Raw genomic sequence first — 20,347 nt, 5'->3', positions numbered from 1 at the left:
TTAACTCAAGACAATTTTTCTGCAACATGGCAAGCAAGAGGAAGAATAATTATGGCAGATTAACACTGGTAGATAGTCATGGCAGCAGACTAACAGCTGCAAAGGATATAGTGGAATTGTTGAACAAGCACTTTATCACTGTATATCATACTGGTGTAAATGATCCAGTGCAATTTATAGAAGAGAGGCAAGTATTAGGAGAATTGGAAGTGAAAGAAACAGAAGTGTATCAAATGTTGGTTGGGTTAGATGTGAATAGGACTGTGGGAATTAATGACATAATCATCATGTATTCTTAAGGAGTGTGCACCACAGTTGGCTATGCCCTTGACCTTGTTATTTAATGAAAAATCTTGCAGTGGGTAGGGTTCCTAAGGCGTGGAAAGTAGTAAAGTGCAAAATAGTACCACTCCACATGCATGGTTCTAAGGCAGAAGTCTCCAACTATATGCCAGTCTGTATAACTGTTGTTGTGGTCAAGGTGTTGGAGAGATTGGTAAGAATAGAATACAGAATGGACATAGCATTCTTTATGCTGGTCAGCATGGATTTGTAAAGGGTGGTCCTGTTTTAGTAATTTACTTGCATTTTATGATAAGGTGACAAGTGTGTTAGATAAGGGAGAATCATATACAATGATATCCTTAGACTTTGCAAAAGCATTTGATAGATTACCACATCTAAGGATATCATATACAGTGATATCCTTAGACTTTGCAAAAGCGTTTGATAGATTACCACATCTAAGGATATCATATACAGTGATATCCTTGGACTTTGCAAAAGCATTTGATAGATTACCACATGATAAGTTGGTGCACAAACTGCAGAAGATGAGAATAGATAGTATATTGGGTTAGATGGATCAGAGATTGGTTCTCTAAAGCAGCGCTTCCCAAACTGTGGGCCGCGGGCCCCCTCGGGGCCGTAGGTTCTGTTGAGGGGGGCCGTGATATAATGAAAACAAATTTAGAATGTTTTAAGACTAAGTAGATTTTTTTTATTTTAAAAGAAACGTATTCAACTTTTATTATTTATTATTTCTTTTTTGTTATTTTTTATATTTTAATGGAAAAATTCACACATTGGTGTTGGTTTACAAACTTTGCTTCCTGCGTATTTCGGCGCTTAATGAATATTAGTAAATATTGCTTATTCATATGTTTCATTTCAAAGCAGTGGTTAATTGTATTTACTTCGAATGCTCTCCAGGGAAGCTCCAAATCTTCCTGTCCCTTTCATCACGCGTTCGTAATCAGGGACTGTTGATATTGACTTTATATACATATCAAAACTCGTTTTGTATTATCACTGTCATCCGAGATAGTTTTCTGTTACCAATAAAAGTTTCGCGTATACTTCACACATGAAAAAAGCTTAAACAAGTTCATGTGGAGAGATAGTAACTCGCTTGCATTGGTAAACAACACCCTCCCTAATAGCCACTTTACTGCAGAGGCAATAAAAACAAGTACTTTTATTAGGCCAATGAATAAGGTATGAGGAGTCTGTGTAATATATTTCTCAACAAATAGTGCAATTAGAGACAACTGGGATAAAAACACACTAATTAATGAATCACATGTCCTCTCATACAGAAACTATGCTGTATAGACTGAAACAAAACCATATGTTGCATGGGCAAACACAGTATCTAACTAAAAACTGTTGTTATTAATTAGATGTGTGTGAGTTCGATTTCCCAAGGCAGCAATAAAATTCAACCGAACGTGTTAAAATTCGTTACAGTGTTAAAACTAAGTAATATATATATATATATATATATATAATGAATGTTATGGCAGTTTCACATATGGAATTCGGTTGAAGAGAGTTAGCATTTCAACTCAATTGTCAGCTATGCTTTTTATCTTTCCTTTGCGCGATCTTTTGTTAATACCGCACCAGTCATATGCACGTTTTAATAACCTGCCTTTGCTGTCTGTTTCGCGTTATGCTTAATTACCGTAAAGGGAGAAAAGTCACAAAACAGAAAAATGTTCCTGGTCCAGGGATTCCCTTATTCAGGTAATATTCACTAATTTCATGTTATCAGTCTGTGGTGTGCCAGTATCGGTAAGTGGTGATATTATTTGATCTATTCTACGTAAAAAGTTTACTCCTGAGATGGATAAGTGGCTGATAAAAAAATAAAAAAAAAAATCCCGCGAACAATCAGAAGAAGCAGAAACAGACTCAAAAAAAAAAAAGACAGTATTTCATATTTTCCAGAACAGCTTGCATCGTTTTCAGAACCAAACGGTAAGAGGCAAAAAATGTAATATATACATTTGATTTTTGCAATATTCGCTGTGCATGTTTTGTATTGAATATAAATACAATAAATATTATAATAATATATCTCTATTACGATTTTTTTCCGAGGGGGGCTGTGAAATATTTTAATTTTTGCAAAGGGGGCCCTGACATCCAGAAGTTTGGGAAGCACTGCTCTAAAGTATATCAGCAGGTTGTGTATGATGGAGCAGTGTCTCAAAAAAGAAGTGTAACCAGTGGCGTATCTCAGGGTTCTGTTTTTGGACCCTTGCTGTTTAACTTGTTCGTAAACGTTATATCATGTGGATAGATTAGGGATCTTCAGTTATTTACTGATGATGCAAAGTTGGGAAGAATCATATACTTATGATTCTTCCCAACTTTGCATCATCGGCAAATCATCATCAGCAGTGCAGTAGCACTGCTGATGTTAAATCCCTTCAGGAAGATTTGAATAGACTTTTGACCTGGACAAAGAGTGGGGGTTGTAGTTTTAATATCAAGAAGTGCAAGGTGTTACATTTTGGAGTGCAGAAATTTAAGGCTGTGTATTATATCAATGGTGCTGTAATGCAGGAAGTGGATGAGATTAGGGCATATTGTTTAGTGTTGCAAAGGCTGAACATCGTAGTGCTGCTATGATAAGAAGTACTCTAACATGTAAGGATAAGGAAGTGGATGTGCCACTGTATGAGGCACTGGTCAAACCACACTCAGACTGTTATGCTCAGATCTGGTCACCTGGTTTTCAATGCGATGTGGAGACATTGGAGAGGATCCAGAGACGAGTGACCAAGACAACATAAGGAGTTTGGAATGCTGGCTATGGAGAGAGAGAGAGAGAGAGGTTGAAGAAATGTGGATTGCAGATGTTGTTTATTATTTTAATGGTATAATAGAACACAGAAACTAAGTAAATAATTAATTTATTAACTAGATGCTGATATTTCGCTGGTATTATAGCCAGCATCTTCAGAGCACAAAAACACTGTTTGTCACAATACGCGAGACTAAAACAACATGGTGTACTTAACCAAAATTGTAGCAGCAACACAAAGACTAGAGTCCTGATTTTGGCACCCTCTATCTGAAAAAAAAAAAAAAAAAAAAAAAAAAAAAAAAAAAAAAAAAAACGCTATCATATATTACTAGAGTCCTAGAAAAGTGCTAGTTTTTTCTTAATATGACTGTCTCCCAGATCTTCGGCAAGTTAATACAGCCATATTTGTTGAGATTTGGAGTGTGTTTTAGGGCTTCTGTCGCCTCTAAGAACAATCTCTCTGATTTATATGGGTTTCTGTGTAGTACTTTTGTGTTTTTCCAGTTGATCCTGTGTGCAGGGGTATCCAGAGCATGGTCTGCTAGGCCCGACTTCCCATAATGATATTTCCGGATGTATCGTTTATGTTCGCTGATGCGGATATTCACAGTTCTTCCTGTTTGACCATAGTAGGCTTGATTGCATGAGCAATCAAGCCTACTACGGTCCACGTTTAAGTGGATTGCAGAGTTTGGTGGATAAGAGGAAGAGAGATGTTTATGATAGAGACATTTAAGTTAATAACAGGATTTTATCAGATTAATCCAGAGGGGATTATAAAAAGAGTAGGAGTGAGAAGGGAAGAACCAGAGGTCATTCCTGGAAGTTATGTAAAAGTCTGGTGAAGAAGAGTGTGAGGAGTATATTTTTTTTACATGGAGAATTGTCAGTGAATGGAATGCATTACCAGAATGTGTTGTTAATGCAAGAAGTGTTAAGGATTTTAAGATTCTATATAATAAATATGTTGTCAGTTGAATGAACCTCCCACAATGAGTCTGTACTCCATGGAGGATGTAATAATAATAATAAGCCACTTACATTTCTATTTCTCAAACTAGGGTTATCCATTATGTACTCCTTCCCCTAATTATTTCTATCAACTTTAGCATTAAAGTTGTCCATGAGAAGTATATTTTCCTTGCTATGTGTCATCATCAAGGTCTTATTAAATAGACTAATCAAACTTTTCTTTACTTCAAAATGATGAATTTTCAATTTGAGCAGTGGACAACTCTTAGCCTTCTATATTTAGTTTTAAGATTTAATATTTTCCTGAATTTTTTTTTTTTTTCTGTGATGTTGTACCATCATTTGATATTTTGGAATGCATTAGAAGAGTTAATCTCAGGTGGTATGGTCACTTAAACAGAATGGGAGAGGAAAGATTAGCAAAACCAGTGTTCTCTGCCAGGTTGGCAGGAAAAAGACCCAGAGGAAGACCAAGATATAGGTGGATTGATAGTAAAAAGTGCCTTAGAAGACAGAAATATAAGATCTAATAATATTGGAGTTTTGACAGGTAACAGACTGATTTGGAGGAAAATTGTAAATAGGAAGTTATTAATGATGTAAATTTTTCACGTAGCAATTTAGTCCAGCATCATCCAATGATGCTGGACTAAATTGCTTGCTCATAAGGATTCCAACTTCATGTTGATGTGTATTGGTTATATTAGGCATCCCTGAATAAAGAAACTTTCTCTTTGAGACAGTTCATTTTACCAGTGCCATTCCATCTTACTTCACTAACCTCCAATAATTCAGATTTATATTTTTACAGATCCTTTCTTAGATGTGTTAGTTTATGTTTGATAGTGTTTTAACATTCATTGGCCAGTTTTTATCCTAATTTTCTAAGCATCAAGGAGTTCATCCAATTTCTGCATTTATATTGCTTGAAATCAGTATTTAAATTTTTGAAAATTTGTGGTTTATTAGACCACAAAGTTCTAATTCTAGTGTTAGGACTGCTACCTTTCACAGCAACTAGATATGCATTTTATGCACAAGCATTTTTTCCCTTGCAGATATTTGTTATACTGGTGATACTCAACCACCAAAACCTCTTTTGTTTTAACAGGTTCTACCACAAGAAGGCAAGGTTGGTATTGGAGTGGGAGAGGCTATATGATATTTACCATGAAGTTGAAGACTTCATAATAATAATAATATGCAGTCTGGCCTGGTTGGCCAAGTGGTTAGCATATCCACTCTCCAATCAATAGGTCGTGGGTTCAGATCCCACTGTGCATAGATGTTTGTGATTGTCTTTAGATGGAAGATGAATTTTGTTGCCTGGTATGAGACCACTACCTTGCTTATTAGTAAAGTTTATTATGTAAAAAATAAATAAAAATACAAAAAAAATTATAAGAATTAATAAATAGAAAAAAAAACTTTAACTCATTCACAGTACCACTGTACCATAGGCCTATAACATTTTGTGAGTGGGAATCATATAAAAAAAATAAATCACCACTCCTTGGCACTGGACATTGTTAGCATCCAGGAAATGTGTGAGCAGAGCTAATATCAGGTAGTATGGTTCACTTAAACAGAATGGGAGGAAAGAATAACAAAACTGGTGTTTGATGGTAGGAAAAAGATTCAGAGGAGGATCAAGATCTTGATTGATGCATTCAGAAAGGCCAAAATATAATTTTTGACAGTTTTGAAATCCTCTCGGATTACAGACTAATTTGGAGGAAAATTGACAATAGGAAGTTAGTAGTAATTTAAACTTTTCATATGATATTAGCATGGTATTCTGTATACCTCTTGAGTATACATATCGGTAGTTTGATGATGGAAAGGTTGTTCATATACAAAAAGGAGATATGCTAAAATTTGTTCTTTCACATATACTGGTAATTTTTTCTCCCATCTACCTATTTTTAATTAGAAAATAAAATTATATAAATAGTATGAAATTCTGCAATTTATTAAAATTGATTTATTGAAACCCTTGGTCAGCAGTTGCATCATTTAAAAATACTTCACCTAGAGAGGAATTAAATGCTATTTATAATTATCTGAGGCACATTTAAAGCATCCTATGAAATGCAAATAATTGAGATTATTTAATTTTTAATTTCCTAAGAGCTCAAGAAAACCTTGTGGTACATCACTAGTCACCTGCCTTCACCTGGATTGCCAGAGCTGAGACTTAAATTTAACATCCTAGTTAAAATCTCATTGGCAGTTCCCCTGCACATTCTCTTAAAATGTGAGCCACTATCCCATCCAATTCCACAGCTTTATTTGCATTCAGATTCTGCAATATCCTAAGTACTTTCAATTCATTAACCTCTGTTCTCACACACTTCTACCATAACAATATCTTCACTTGGATGATATGTCCTTGCAAAATGGTCACTCAGGAGCTCAGCAATTTTGTCTACCTCTCTACCATCTGCACTAATTTTAAAGTTCTCCTTCCATAAAAAACAAAAAACAAAACAAAACTGTGGGATTTCCTTTTGACTATTTGCTAATTTTTTCTCATAATGTGATTTTGCTTTCCTTACCATGCTTGTCACCTTTCTTACTCCTTTCTAATTTATTTTCCTTACATTGGATATACAATGTGATATTGCTTCCTTTAGATATCTTTTGACTATCCCTCATGTGTTGTGGGCATCATTCCCTGTAGAACTTTATGCCATGGTGTTGCTTCAAGAGAAACTGCTTTGAAGTTTCTCCAAACTTTCCAATGGAATGGGTCCTGAAGTGTGTTATATAGGCGAAATTTCCTCTCTATCTAGATTGGCAAAAGCCATACTGGTGGTCACTAATTAGATGGTGTTGAAGAAGTTGACTGCTGATAAATTTCTCCATCACTTTGAAAAAAATTGAGATGAGAGCAATAGGTTGATAGCTTGATTGTAGACATTTATCACTTTATTTGGGAACTGGCTGTTTATGGGCTTGTGTTGTGACTGTTCTCATTTTTTTATCTCTATCTATCCTCTCGACTCCGCCATATATGTTATTGCCCTTTCTTATCTTGTTTGCTGTTTCTTTACTTAATTAGTTGTTTACCTTTTATCTACCCTTTCTTAACTAATCCAGTATTCTATCTTTCTTAAATTCAAAACTCGTCTAACACTACCTTACTTATACAATTTATCCCTTATGATTTAAACTCTACAATCAAATATTCTCTCCTTCAGTGCTTTGCAGTCCTTTGGTCTCTCTATATCCTAAACAAACAATCTGAAGAAGTTCACCCTATAATTATTAACACATTTATATTTATACTGTGCCAGTTAATACCTGGGTAGAAAGGATTCTTGTTCAGGGTGACTCTTTCAGAGAGTTAATGATCAAACATAAATTTATCCCCCCCCCCTCTTGTCCTTTTCTTTCTTACAGTCGCGGCTTACTTAATGCATTAGTATTCATGGGTTTATCCCGCTTGGATAGTTCAGTTTTTTTAAGTTCAGTCCAATTTAAACGTTCACACAGGAAATTCACTCTCTTCTTACAACTGGAATTAGTATTTCAAAAGTCTACATTACCATTTCTGTCCTTGAATTCTTAAAACTTGTTCCCGCCTTGTCCAATAATCAAGGCCTTCAAATGTAGTCACTTTGGAGGATATCTTCCGTAGATCTGTGTGAGTAGAATCTCCGAGGGAAACGTGGGAGATGGCACTGTAACGTCGCCTTGAATGGACGGCTCAATTTAGTCCCTCCGTCTTACGACAACATCACAGCTATCCTAGAACACGGACATAGCTTGGCCCAATACGAACACTACGACGGACGAACTAAGTGCCTTCCGTGACTGGCCAGGGACTTCCCTCCTACGACGAGCAGGACCACTCCGAGAGATCAGGAATCCAGGAAGAAAAAAGAGGTCGAATCTTCATGCAAGGCCTTTTTGTTTAATTTTCTCCTCTCGGAAAATCTTGATATTTGCGATACGCGCCAACTCGGTCACGTGTGTCCATGTCAATCTCATTAGCTCCCTCTATTATTTTTTCGCGCGTGTGTCTGCCTCCTATTCCTGGAAGACGCTTAGGTTTCCCTTTCCAATACTTTCATAATGCAGGACGGTAAAAGTGACCTTTGAACCCTGACTCACAGGCTTTACTATTTCAGTGCAAGAGGCTGGTTTTTTCAAATGGATTTTGCCAGCTTACATGGATTTCTATTATCAGGCCCACACTTAATACAGATTATATTTAAGCACTTTATACAATTTTATACAATTCCTTAAACTTTATCTTGACTTGTATTCACAAACAACTTATTTTTTTCTATTGCCAACGTTCCATGTTCTCTGCCTGAGTAGAATTAATGTTGTGACCTGAATATTTTAATATAAACCTTTTTAATGCTTATTCAGGACACAACACTTGCTTCCATGTGTAGGGTTGAGGAGCACATCTCTTGAACAAGCTGCCTTTATGGTGTCAGTTTTTCAAGATTTTTCTGATTTCCTTTCTGGCAGAGGGTCAGGAGGCTTGAGATGCCTTCTTCTAGGCAAAGAAGTAATTGCCATGGTCATCTATGGAGGAGTTGGAAGAGTAAAATGAAGCCAGGACATCAGCTTTGTCTTTAGAGTTGATACAATACTATCATTAGGGTGAAACAGAAGAGGTAGCATAGATGGACAAAAGTTGTAACTTACAGCTTAGTGAAAGGGACCAGAAGGTGTGACTGCCAGTGCCACAAGTGGTGAATTTTCTACATTTTATCCTTGTTGAAGTTAGATTTAGCTCTTTTAATAATGGTTTTACAAGTGTTTAACACTTGTAAAACCATTAGGCAGTTGTGTAGGCTGTGAATTGGTGTTTTTGTTTCAAGCCACTTGTGATAGGCTCTTTGCATTTCTTGGACTGCCTCAACACACTTCTTGGAGAACTGTAGTTTTAGATATTGGGTGGGAATTTTGAATACAGTCACGAAAGAAAGATTAGATTTCAATATGGATTATTTCTGCAACAAGATCAGAACAAGTATATGGATCTGAAGAATGGAAACAGTAGTCTGACCATGGAAAGGGGAGTAAAAGTCACATGAATCCTTCCATTTGGCATTGTGATGCCAGAGTACACAAGATTGTGAATGGTTGATGAAAGGATGTTCCATCTAAGATAAAGCTTGGATGAAATCATGATATGCATTACCAAGAGGAGTAGTCATGTGAACAGAGTATCCAGAAGGAGAAAGAGTTAAGAAGAAATCCAGTGTGTTGGATGAGTGAAGAGGATTGTCTGGAATTCTGGTATGGAGATGATCTCTTTTTAGGTCATTGCTTATAGTACAAATCTCTACCTCTCTTCCAGGTTGGTCAGTGAAATTCAAGAAAGGGAGCAAGTTAGAATTGTGGACATTGTAGTCACCAAGAAGGATGACTTCACTGTTTGGAAATTTGAATTGAACGAAATTGAACTTCGAAGAATGATTTTCACATTTGGGAGAATAATAGAGGCAGCAAATGAATGAAACAAAATTAGGAAGAAATGAGGTCAAAGAGGTGAGATTCTAGAATAGACATCCATTGTGTAAGGAATATCAGATTGCACAAAGGTACACAAGGACCTCTCTTATAGTGATACACTTACCAGTGTGAGTGTCATATATATATATCATATATATGACACTTATCTGTCACTTATTTGTCATATATAATAATCCCAACTGTGAGGGTCACTTATCACACTCACAGTTGGGAGTATTACTCACTGGTAAGTGTGAGTGAAATCAATAGTGGAAGTAGTTAGATTCTGGAGATAGACATTTTCCAAGGTGCTAAGTAGGAGAGCCAATCTAATCCACTACTAGATGCAGTGGATAACCATCTTTATAGACTTAAAGACCAGAAACTTGGCAGATGACCATGATGAATTTGTAACTTTTTAAAAAATTTAATTTAGGTTATTTAATTGCAGAAATTTTTACACTTGTCCCTTTGAACTCTAATAGTGTAATCCTATCAACTTGGCTGTAGCCAAGACATGAGCTAGTAAGTACATGCGACTTGGCTCATTCTTATGATTCACATTTTGAATGTAATTGCCTGTCTTTCTCCATGATGATGTCTATGTTACATTGGATGAAATATATTGTAAATTTTAATAAAAATCTATATTTTTTTTTCTACATATCAGTTGTATAATTATCTATAAATGTCTAATACACATTCTACCTTATTAATTAATATTAATAAATTAATATTAATTTATTAATAAATTTATTTTTATTAATAAAAAGAAATTATTTTTATTAATAAAATAATAGATTTAGCGTGGTTAAATGCATTTAAATAGATTTAGCATGGTTAAAAATATTAATTAATTAATATAATTTTTAATTATAAATTATATTAATCTATAATTAAAATTAATTAATTTAATTATAATATAATAATATAATATAATTATATTAATATCTATATTAATATAAATATTAATTTATATTAATATAATATAAATTAATATCTGTTTCATGGAAGCTATGCCTTTATACACTGCTTGGAAAGTAGTCAGTGGACACCATAGTGTGAGCAACAGTCATGGTGCCCACCTTAATGAGATGTAGGACCTCCTTTCGCTGTGCATCAGTTGAAGTTTTGGACCATTCTTCCTATAGTCTTGTAATCAGATCCTGGACTGTTGGGGGTGGGGAGTTATCCCCTTGATCTCATTCGATGATTCAGTTAATCCTAAAGATGTTCAGTAAGGTTGAGATCAGGGCTCTGTGGAGGCCAGTCAAGTGCGGTGGTGTTCGTGTCCACAAACCATGCAGTTACAGCAACATCAGCCTTATGACAAAAGAAACTTGCCAAAAGAAACAATGGTATGTTCTGTAGAAATGTCACAAAGTAGGAAATTGTATTATCCAGAATGTTCAGATACCTCTTGGAGTTCAATATTCACGGTACCACGAAGGTTAGAGGCCAAACCAGGAACAACAGGACCATACCATCACATCACCACTTCCAAATTTCATAGTTGGGGGTTACACATTCTGCCAAGAGACGTTCACTGGGCATCTGCCATACGCAGACCCATCATCTGCTCAGTAGAAGGCGTAGCATGATTCATCGCTCATAGGGATAATGTGATGCTTACATGTTGAGGTACTACCATTAAACCAGTGTTTTCCAACGTGGGACGTACACCCTAACAGAGGGGCAATTTGAATATTTTGAGGGAGACAATTTGAAAATGATGTTGCATTTGTCACTTCATGACATATATAGTCAAGAAATGACCATCGACGGTGACAAATTATCGATGTAGTCAGGGCAGGGCGACGCCCTGGTACTTTTTTTTAAAACTATCAAAATTTTTAAATTCATTATAATAAATTATAAGAATTATAATAATGAGACTTATCATGCATTTCCAGCTTTTGGTCAAAAAATAAGAGCTTGCCGCTCTTGTCATTTTCCGAAAACAAGGTAATCTCTCTCTGCCATATAGCCATCGCAATATTAATAATAATAATGCCACACTTCGTGCTTTGGATTTTTGTTTCCAAGGTAGAGCCCTGGCACTATTTCTTTTAGGACTACACCCCTGGTTGCAACCCTGACTTTCTGAGAAAAAAAAACTGGCAACACTAGTACAGCAGTCAACATAAATTCTTGGCGGGGTAAGTGTGTTAAGGTTACCTTCAATTGTAGTAACTGTCACTTCTGAAAAGTAAACAGTGGCAATTTAACTTTGTGCAGTTTTTGTTGTAGAGACAACAAGGCAAGTTTAATTTTTGTATGTATATTGTCAATGTGTTTTATGCTAGCAGACGTTTTTATGTAACATTTTTGCATGTTGTTAGTTTTCTGGTTACCCACAATTGCACTACTGTCAATTCAAATAAAATGGACACTTTGCCACAATTGTATTAGATTCGTTTGATAGCTGAAAACATAAACATAATCTCTCATAAACGTGTGGACAGACTTATGTGTTCGTCGAACATGTTGTTTATTATTTTAACGGTATAATAGAACACAGAAACTAAGTAAATAATTAATTTATTGACTTGAAGCTGATATTTCGCTGGTATTATAACCAGCATCTTCAGAGCACAAAAACACTGTTTGTCACAATACGCGAGACTAAAACAACATGGTGTACTTAACCAAAATTGTAGCTTCTTGGCCAACGGCTACAATCCACAAAAAATAAACAAAATACTAAACACTCCTAAGAAACCCCTCCCACCATCTACCACAGAGAACTACAACAAAACAGTCACCATCCCCTACATTAAAGGCACATCCGAAAAGATCTCAAGAATCCTCAATAAACATAAACTACGCACCACATTCAGACCATGTAGCAAATTAGCCACCCTCATCCGCTCACCCAAGGACAGCATTCCTCCTTTATCACATCCAAGAGTCTACCAAGTACCCTGCTCATGCAATCAAGCCTACTACGGTCAAACAGGAAGAACTGTGAATATCCGCATCAGCGAACATAAACGATACGTCCAGAAATATCATTATGGGAAGTCGGGCCTAGCAGACCATGCTCTGGATACCCCTGCACACAGGATCAACTGGAAAAACACAAAAGTACTACACAGAAACCCATATAAATCAGAGAGATTGTTCTTAGAGGCGACAGAAGCCCTAAAACACACCCAAATCTCAACAAATAGGGCTGTATTAACTTACCGAAGATCTGGGAGACAGTCATATTAAGAAAAAACTAGCACTTTTCTAGGACTCTAGTAATATATGATAGCGTTTTTTTTTTTTTTTTTTTTTTTTTTTTCAGATAGAGGGTGCCAAAATCAGGACTCTAGTCTTTGTGTTGCTGCTACAATTTTGGTTAAGTACACCATGTTGTTTTAGTCTCGCGTATTGTGACAAACAGTGTTTTTGTGCTCTGAAGATGCTGGTTATAATACCAGCGAAATATCAGCATCAAGTCAATAAATTAATTATTTACTTAGTTTCTGTGTTCTATTATACCGTTAAAATAATAAACAACATAATCTCTCATATTTCATTGTTTCTTTTACTCTGCTTGTGATGTTTAAAATTTTACTTTTTTATTATTTTAACTTTTTATTTATTATGTGTTTGTAGTAGTAGTAGTATAAACACATGTTATGTGCCATTAATTTCCTTGTATAATCCATACATGCATACAGTATACTTTTTAAACCTATATTTTTTTCCTTTCAGTTGTTAACCCCATGCATAAAATGAGTAATGCAAGCAAGAAAAATGTTTGTCAGTATTCAGATGAGTATTTGAAGTTCAGTTTCATACCTGCTGCTCAGAATGAATGGTCACCATTCTGTCTATTGTGTGAACACTGTTTGATCAACAAATCAATGAAAAAAGGTTGTCTCGAAGGGCATTTGAATGTGAAACATAGCGCTTATGTAAACTATGATTTGGACCAATTTAAGTCTCTAAGACAAAGTTTGAGAAAAGATCAACAATAGATTCATTGTTCTCTGTACGAACTGCTACCCAAAATTGTACTCTTGAAGCTAGTTATGAAATTTCTCTGCTCATAGCTAAATCAGGAAAAAATCCCAATATAAGGGAGAATTTAATTAAACCAGCGATATCAACTTTTCCTAAAACAGTTCTGGAGAAAGATGTCAAAGGAATGCCACTGAGCAATAACACTATTAGCCAAAGAATAGATGAGATGGCTAAATGTAGAAACACAACTTGTTGAAAAGTTGAGATCAAGGAAATTCTCGATACAGATGGATGAATCAACTGTAAGAGACAGTGAGGCTGTATTGATGGCCTATGTAAGGTATACTGACAATGGTGAATTTACTGAAGAGATGTTGTTCTGTGAAGCATTGAAAACAACCACTACTGCCATTGATATATACAATAAACTCAAAAATTGTTTAGATGAAGCTCAAATATCAATGCAAAATATTACATCTTGTGCTACAGATGGTGCTCCTGTTATGATGGGCACAAAACATGGCTGTTTAAAATTAATGAAGGATGACAATCCTGAAATGTTGCTTGTGCATTATGTTATTCGCAGAGAAAATTTAGTTTCCAAAAAACCTTCACCTGTTCTAAATGAGATATTGAATTCAGTTATAAAATGTATCAACACTGTCAAAGCTAATGCCAAATGTGAGCATCTCTTCAAACAATTTTGCAAGGATAAAACTGCTGACCATGTAAGACTACTCCTTCATAACGAGGTGAGGTGGCTGTCCCAGGGGAATTGCTCGAAGATTCATGGAACTATTTGATATATTTGATATTCTTAGTGAGTTTTGAATGGCAAACCTGAAATGAAACTTTTACAAACACTTGATGGCCAAGCATTTTTCAGTTGTTTGGCAGATAAAGAAGCAACTGCAAGGAGAAAATACGACTTGTTGATGCAAAGGCTAAGATATTTGGCTTCATTGCATTTCTGCAATTATGTCAAAAGAATGTTTTAGCCAAAAAATGTGACCAATTTTATTGGCTAAATAAGTGTAGGTAACTGATGGTAACTGATACCCAAATTCAACTAATTTTGCACGAAAATTACTGTTGCCTTTCCTGTTGTCATATTTAGTTGTATGTAGCTTTAGTGCTGTAAATGACTTGTTAGTGTAAAAAGAAATCTGATATCACAAACTGTGGGGATTTGAAATTAAAATTGACTAAATTAGTACCTCAAATAAAAACTCTTTGCAGCAGACATCAAGCTCAAGGATTACATTAACTTGGATTTTATTTTCCTGAGTCGAGTTCGATTTATGTTTATAATATACAAAGTGTAATATAAAATTTATATTCATTGAAGAAAGTCAAATTAAAAGCAGTTTTACCTATGTTCCTTTTTTATTTGAAGTACCTATTTATATTATGCTTTTTTCAGAACTTGGTTGACTATTATGGTGGGCGGGGGGGCCTATCAAATTCTTTGAGGCATTGAGGTGGGGCACGATCCAAAAAAAGGTTGGGAGCTACTAACTGCATTAAATCCATGTTTTTGAGGCTTAGATTCGAATGTTTTTGTCCAGATTCATGTTCCAGTGAATGCTCAGAACTTTGCATTCAACATGTCAGCTGATTTGGCAGATAAAGAAGCAACTGATGAATGGCAGTTTTTACAAGTTATCCTTCATAGCACCATATGATCACGTTCGTGAGTGTGGTGAGTCATGCACTGTTGCTAGCACTTGCAGTTGACTCCCTGCACCTCCATCTCTGGTATCACTGATTGTTATGGCCCAATTTGTCAACAATTTGCCAAACAAATAGGCCTGCAACATGGCATCCTATGACACCACATCTTTGAAACTCTGTCAGTTCCCTTGTAGCCATTTCACCTGGACACAGTTGCACTGACTTGGGAGCATCACATTCCTCAAATTTATACTGACTACAAACACAGTGACTTGTTACATGGCAAGATGTGCCTTGCTAATGGGAGTGCCTGTTGACTTCTTTCCAAGCAGTGTCTTTTATTGTTGGTACATTTTTTTAAAAAAAAAAATATTTTATTATTATTTTTTTTTATGAGGCTTACTGCATAGAATGTTTTTGAACTTTGGATTCCTTGTAAAATATTTTAAGCAGATTGTGTTGTATTAATTTTATGATAATTTTATTAGTTTTGCTCAGATTTAAGAAGCATTTTTTTTAAATGAAATTTTTCATGCTTTGATATTTTTTTTACTCACTTAGATATAACATGGTTAAAAAGTTGTAACATAAAAAATGACAATCATGAGTCAGTTCGTTGGTGGGTTGAAGAGTCGCAATGAGGAATTGCGGATGAAAACAGCACGTGATCTTCATCATTATGTCACAACAGAATTACGTGAGATGTCTTTTGAAGATGTAACTACTTTTATGGATGAATTTAATCATCATATTTTTGAGATGGTTTCAAGTTCAGACATAAATGAAAAGAAAGGGGGCATCCTTGCTATAGGTAACTATAAAATATAAAAGTAATTGTACTCTATATAGAAATGAATTTACTCATTTCATAGAACCAATTTTTTTTCTTTGTCTCTTTCAAGGATTAGGCATTTGCCAGTTCTGGCTTCACTGATCTTTCCATCTTGCAGCTGGTCTTCCACTATGTTTATCCACCTCGTTTGGTTGCCAATATCTTTCCATCTTAAATAATTTTTTTTCCATTTCTCTCTATATTCCTTTTTTCATTTACATTGTAAATATCTAGCACTTTTCTGACGTCTTCATTTTTTATATGATCCAGTTTTGTGCATCCTTTAATTCCCCATAATCTCATCTCTGTGGCTTGTATTTTGCTTTCATCTTCTTAACAGTTCATGCTTCTGAGTTGTATAATGAGAGTGGTAGTGGCCATTACTTTATAAAATTTTAGTTGAGTTTCTTGTCTTGTTTTTTATTCAGTGTTCTTTTAATTGTTCCACAGATTTTTTTGAATTTTTTTTTCATCTATAGCTTTATCATTTAGATATGTTATTATGCAGCCTGCATAATTAAACTGTGTCGCCTGTTTTGTTATTTTATTTCCTATGACTATTTTTGATCTCACATGATCTCAACCTTTAAGTGCCATGACTTTTGTTTCTTTTGTGAAATTTTTAAATTGTTTTATTATTGGCTTATTTTGTTTAATTCATAAATTGAATTTTGTACCTCATCTTTGTTGTCTTATAATATAATCTGATCACTGCATACAGCATTGCATTGACAACAGTTCTTCTTGGATACCTTGCTTTTTGTTGTTTTTCCATATTTTAATAATCTGGTCAATATATACAGGATGATAAAAGTTAAAGTATCCTTGTTTTAAGGTTTTGTAGAGCACTATCCAGTGATCCAAATACTGCAAAACTTTGTAGGACTACATTGTGTGTCATGCAGAAGTGATATTTCAGAAAACAAGTTCCAAGATTCATCACCAGGGATGTTGTAAATACAAAATGCATGGAATTGGCATATCACGCAACTCGGTAGGTGCTAGGAATGTTTAAAAAGATGGACATGGTATTTTTCCATTCATCTGTATCCATGCTTTGGATACTTGCTGTATCCATGGCATCCATAGTGATGGTGCTAACCTTGCTTTGCTTGTGAACCTGTACTACCTAAACAATTGCAATGTTGCTGCACTCTTTGAATTTTGTCGCCTGAACAAATGTCAAAAGGTCCACTGTCCCCTTTGTGCTCTGCGACAAATGATTAATTGTGTTGAAGAAATAGTATCATTGGGAGTTTGACCAGCAGAGGTAGCAAATCTAACTGTATAAATGTGTACTTTTTTGTAAATAAAAGTATAAATTTTACATACATTGTACCAAATGTAATGGATATCCTTTGTCGTAATTTTTCTCTCTGTATTTTATTGAAAACTTCCTTGTAATCAGTCGCAACAAACGAATGAAGTCGCTATTCCTGTTATGGAGCAAGCCATGAATTACAATGCAATGTTGGTTCCTTCAGTGCATGTGCCTTACACAACTGGCTGTAAAATCTTACAGATTCAGCATTTCTACCTATTCAGGATAACCTTGACACAGAAATTGCACCCTCAGAACTTTGAAAGTCGACTGACATTCACTTTAACATACCTTGCTCGAGTATATTGAATAGTGGAGATAAGCTACATCCCTGTCTGACACCATGATTAATTTCAATCCCTCCTGTTAATTTATTACCTAACTGTAACTGTTTTGTGTCTTTATATAAATTTTGTATAGCTTGTACCAAATATAATGGATTCCATAATTTTTCTCTCTGTATTTTATCGAAAGCGTTCTCTTAATCTATAAAGGCCATATGATTTTCTGTATTAAATTTTTTTTTTTTTTTTTTTCAGTAATTCGTTTTAACACATAATTATTATCTATACATTTTCAACCATTTTGTTCTTCTGAGAGTGGATTACTTACAATATTTAAGTCTTCTTTTTTTCTTGATTTGACTGCAAATTTTGTAACCTGTATTTAATATACTTATTCCTCTGGCATTTGCACAATCATCTGTCTCCTTTCTTAAATATAGATATAACCTTAGCTTTTGATCAATCTGATGGAACCTCACATTTCTTTGAACAGTTATTCATTAATTTTAAGAATCTGTGATGTAAATATTCTCTGCAATATTTCCAAAGTTCTGTATTTATGCCACCTAATCCAGTTGATTTTCTATTTTCTGAATAGAAAATAGAACTAAAAGAAGTAATACCTTTATTGCTTCTTTTAGTTCTTCTAATTTTATTAGTTCTATATCAGTACTGAATTCTTCATTATTACTTTCTGTCATTAAATTTGGGTTATACTATAATATTTTATGGTCGTTTTCATCCGTGCCATTGTAAAATTTTTCTTCCTTATTGTCTTATATCTTAAATTCAAAAAAACATTCAAAGAAACATTTTCTTTGTTTCCTTGCACTCATTTTTGTAGTCTCCATAGATTTGAGCTTGCACTTCTGACTTTGGAATATTGAGATATCAGAGTATCCTTAAACTTTGTATATTCTAAGGTGTCTCTTAGTATGGTGGAAGAATTCAAAAAATTCTTGGACTTGCCAACCAGTTTATTTCTGAGGAGAATCAGTAACTGGAGTCTGACCATCTCCCTATCTTTCTCAACTCTTCAATAAATCCGAAATATGAGTACATATCTTCATGATCGTTTCCAGAAAATGATGGAATAACAAGGTGAGGATTTACAGTCCTAAAGAATTCCTTGTCATCCATCATGTTAGTACTTGTAAGGTCACAATCGGTATTGTCAATATTCATTACTTTCAAAATTTCTTAATTGCTAATTACCTGATCCTTTGAGAAAACTATCTCAATCCACTATACTCGAATTTAATTGTGTGGATTATATCCTGTCGACTGCACCAGTGTAATATTTTATGGTCATTTTCGTGTGCGGCATTGTAAAATTTTTCTTCTTTATTGTCTTATATCTTAAATTCAACTTCGTCCTTATTAACTTTGTATGTGTCACGCTCCCAATGCCTTATTTAACTCTATGTTACTTAACCTGTAATATAGCTTTATTCTACCAAACATATATCCCTCTGTTAATCTTATTTTATCCTGCTCCCTGTTCCCACTGCTAGTAAACAGACTTCAGATTATTAGTCTACCTAAAATTTCAGGTCACCAATTTTCACACTAGTCAATCGAAAAAATTTATTTTATTAATGACTGCGACATTCTAATTGAATTTTATAGTATGAGAATTTAGGTAAGGAACACAGGTAAGATCAGTTTAATACGCATAATTCCTATAGCTAGTTGTGGTGATTCTCAATCTTTAGTGCATGGAGGTTCACCAGTTTTTTAAAGATAGTGCATTGGCAATTGATCAGGCAAGGTAGTTAAACAAAACATTTTATTTTAAACCTAGAAAGAATATGCAATACACATATCAAAAAGGAAATGATATCTCTCTCTCTCTCATCCTATCTAAATACAATAGGGGCAACATACAATTGACTATATTATACACAACTTACTAAACCCCATCACAAGTTAACTTATCTAAATTAAACATGTAGTTATTCCCTAAGTTACATCTTAGTTTAATTCCTTCCATTATATATACAAATTTACAATCAATCTACCCCTTTTGCATCCATAATTCATTACTTAACATTTCACTAGCAAATACCTGTAAGCACCCTCATTACATACAATAATTCCGATTTCACCTTTACAAAGCATTAACAAAATTGTGCTTACTTATGGTAGCCCTTTTACATACACAGTTCAGTCAATTTCACAATACCTCAGTTAAGTCTTCATCATAGGTTATGATTGTTGCTTGGATGATATGGCGGTTCTCGCTCCGAAGTTTGTTGGGAAGGTCGGGGTGATTCTTCTGTCGATACTGCCATTATGATCTTCCATCAATAACTGGTAAGGAACTGCTGATACCTCCATTATGTCTGTGGGTAGTCGCACTCTCCTAACCATCCATGCATCCAAGCAGGGGCCCCCATCGATTATGGCCTCTCTTCCATGGAATTCCATCCTCCGAGAAAGGAACCGGCAAAAGTTGAAAAAGTCCCGGAAAAAAGGTTCCCTGTTGTTGTGTCGCAGTCCTCTTAAATATTCTTCTCTAATCCTTTTTTTACTATGTTATAGTTTCCAGGATTACCCACCAGCATGATGATGTCACTTTGGTTCCTTCCATTCGTGGGTGCATATTTTTATGTTCCAAGACTTTGTGAACGTTTGTTTTTGCTTAGTCATCGCTCTAATCTGGGTTAATTCCACTCTTTTCCATCTTACATACAACTAAATGGGCATTAAATTACGCATTTTTACAG

The 20,347-nt window shown here is 34.9% G+C and overlaps 2 protein-coding genes across 8 annotated transcripts in view; both read left to right on the top strand.

The window, feature by feature from the left end:
- The window catches only part of mTor (serine/threonine-protein kinase Tor), an 816,233-nt gene that overhangs the window by 8,706 nt on the left and 787,180 nt on the right, over positions 1-20,347 (top strand). For all 7 annotated transcript variants that reach the window (XM_090412780.1, XM_090412800.1, XM_090412771.1 and 4 more), the window contains one exon: positions 15,743-15,992. In XM_090412780.1, the coding sequence (XP_090268906.1) occupies positions 15,776-15,992 (217 nt within the window). In that variant the 5' untranslated portion in view covers positions 15,743-15,775. The remainder of the gene's footprint in view (positions 1-15,742; positions 15,993-20,347) is intronic.
- Positions 13,795-14,310, top strand: LOC150109351 (protein ZBED8L-like). The gene has a single exon (XM_090402163.1). The coding sequence runs from the start codon at positions 13,795-13,797 to the stop codon at positions 14,308-14,310; it is 516 nt and encodes a 171-aa protein (XP_090258289.1).

This window comes from Typopeltis vanoorti, chromosome 2, assembly GCF_054136105.1.
Source record: "Typopeltis vanoorti isolate ZY-2024b chromosome 2, IOZ_Tvanoo_1.0, whole genome shotgun sequence".
Classification (NCBI taxonomy): Eukaryota; Metazoa; Arthropoda; class Arachnida; order Uropygi; family Thelyphonidae; genus Typopeltis; species Typopeltis vanoorti.
Note: the sequence above shows the minus strand (reverse complement) of the source record. Positions and strands in the feature narration are given on the sequence as shown.

What these genes read in the sequence shown, in the direction of transcription:
- LOC150109351 (XM_090402163.1), top strand. Translation starts at nt 13,795, where the DNA reads ATGGATGAATCAACTGTAAGAGACAGTGAGGCTGTATTGATGGCCTAT.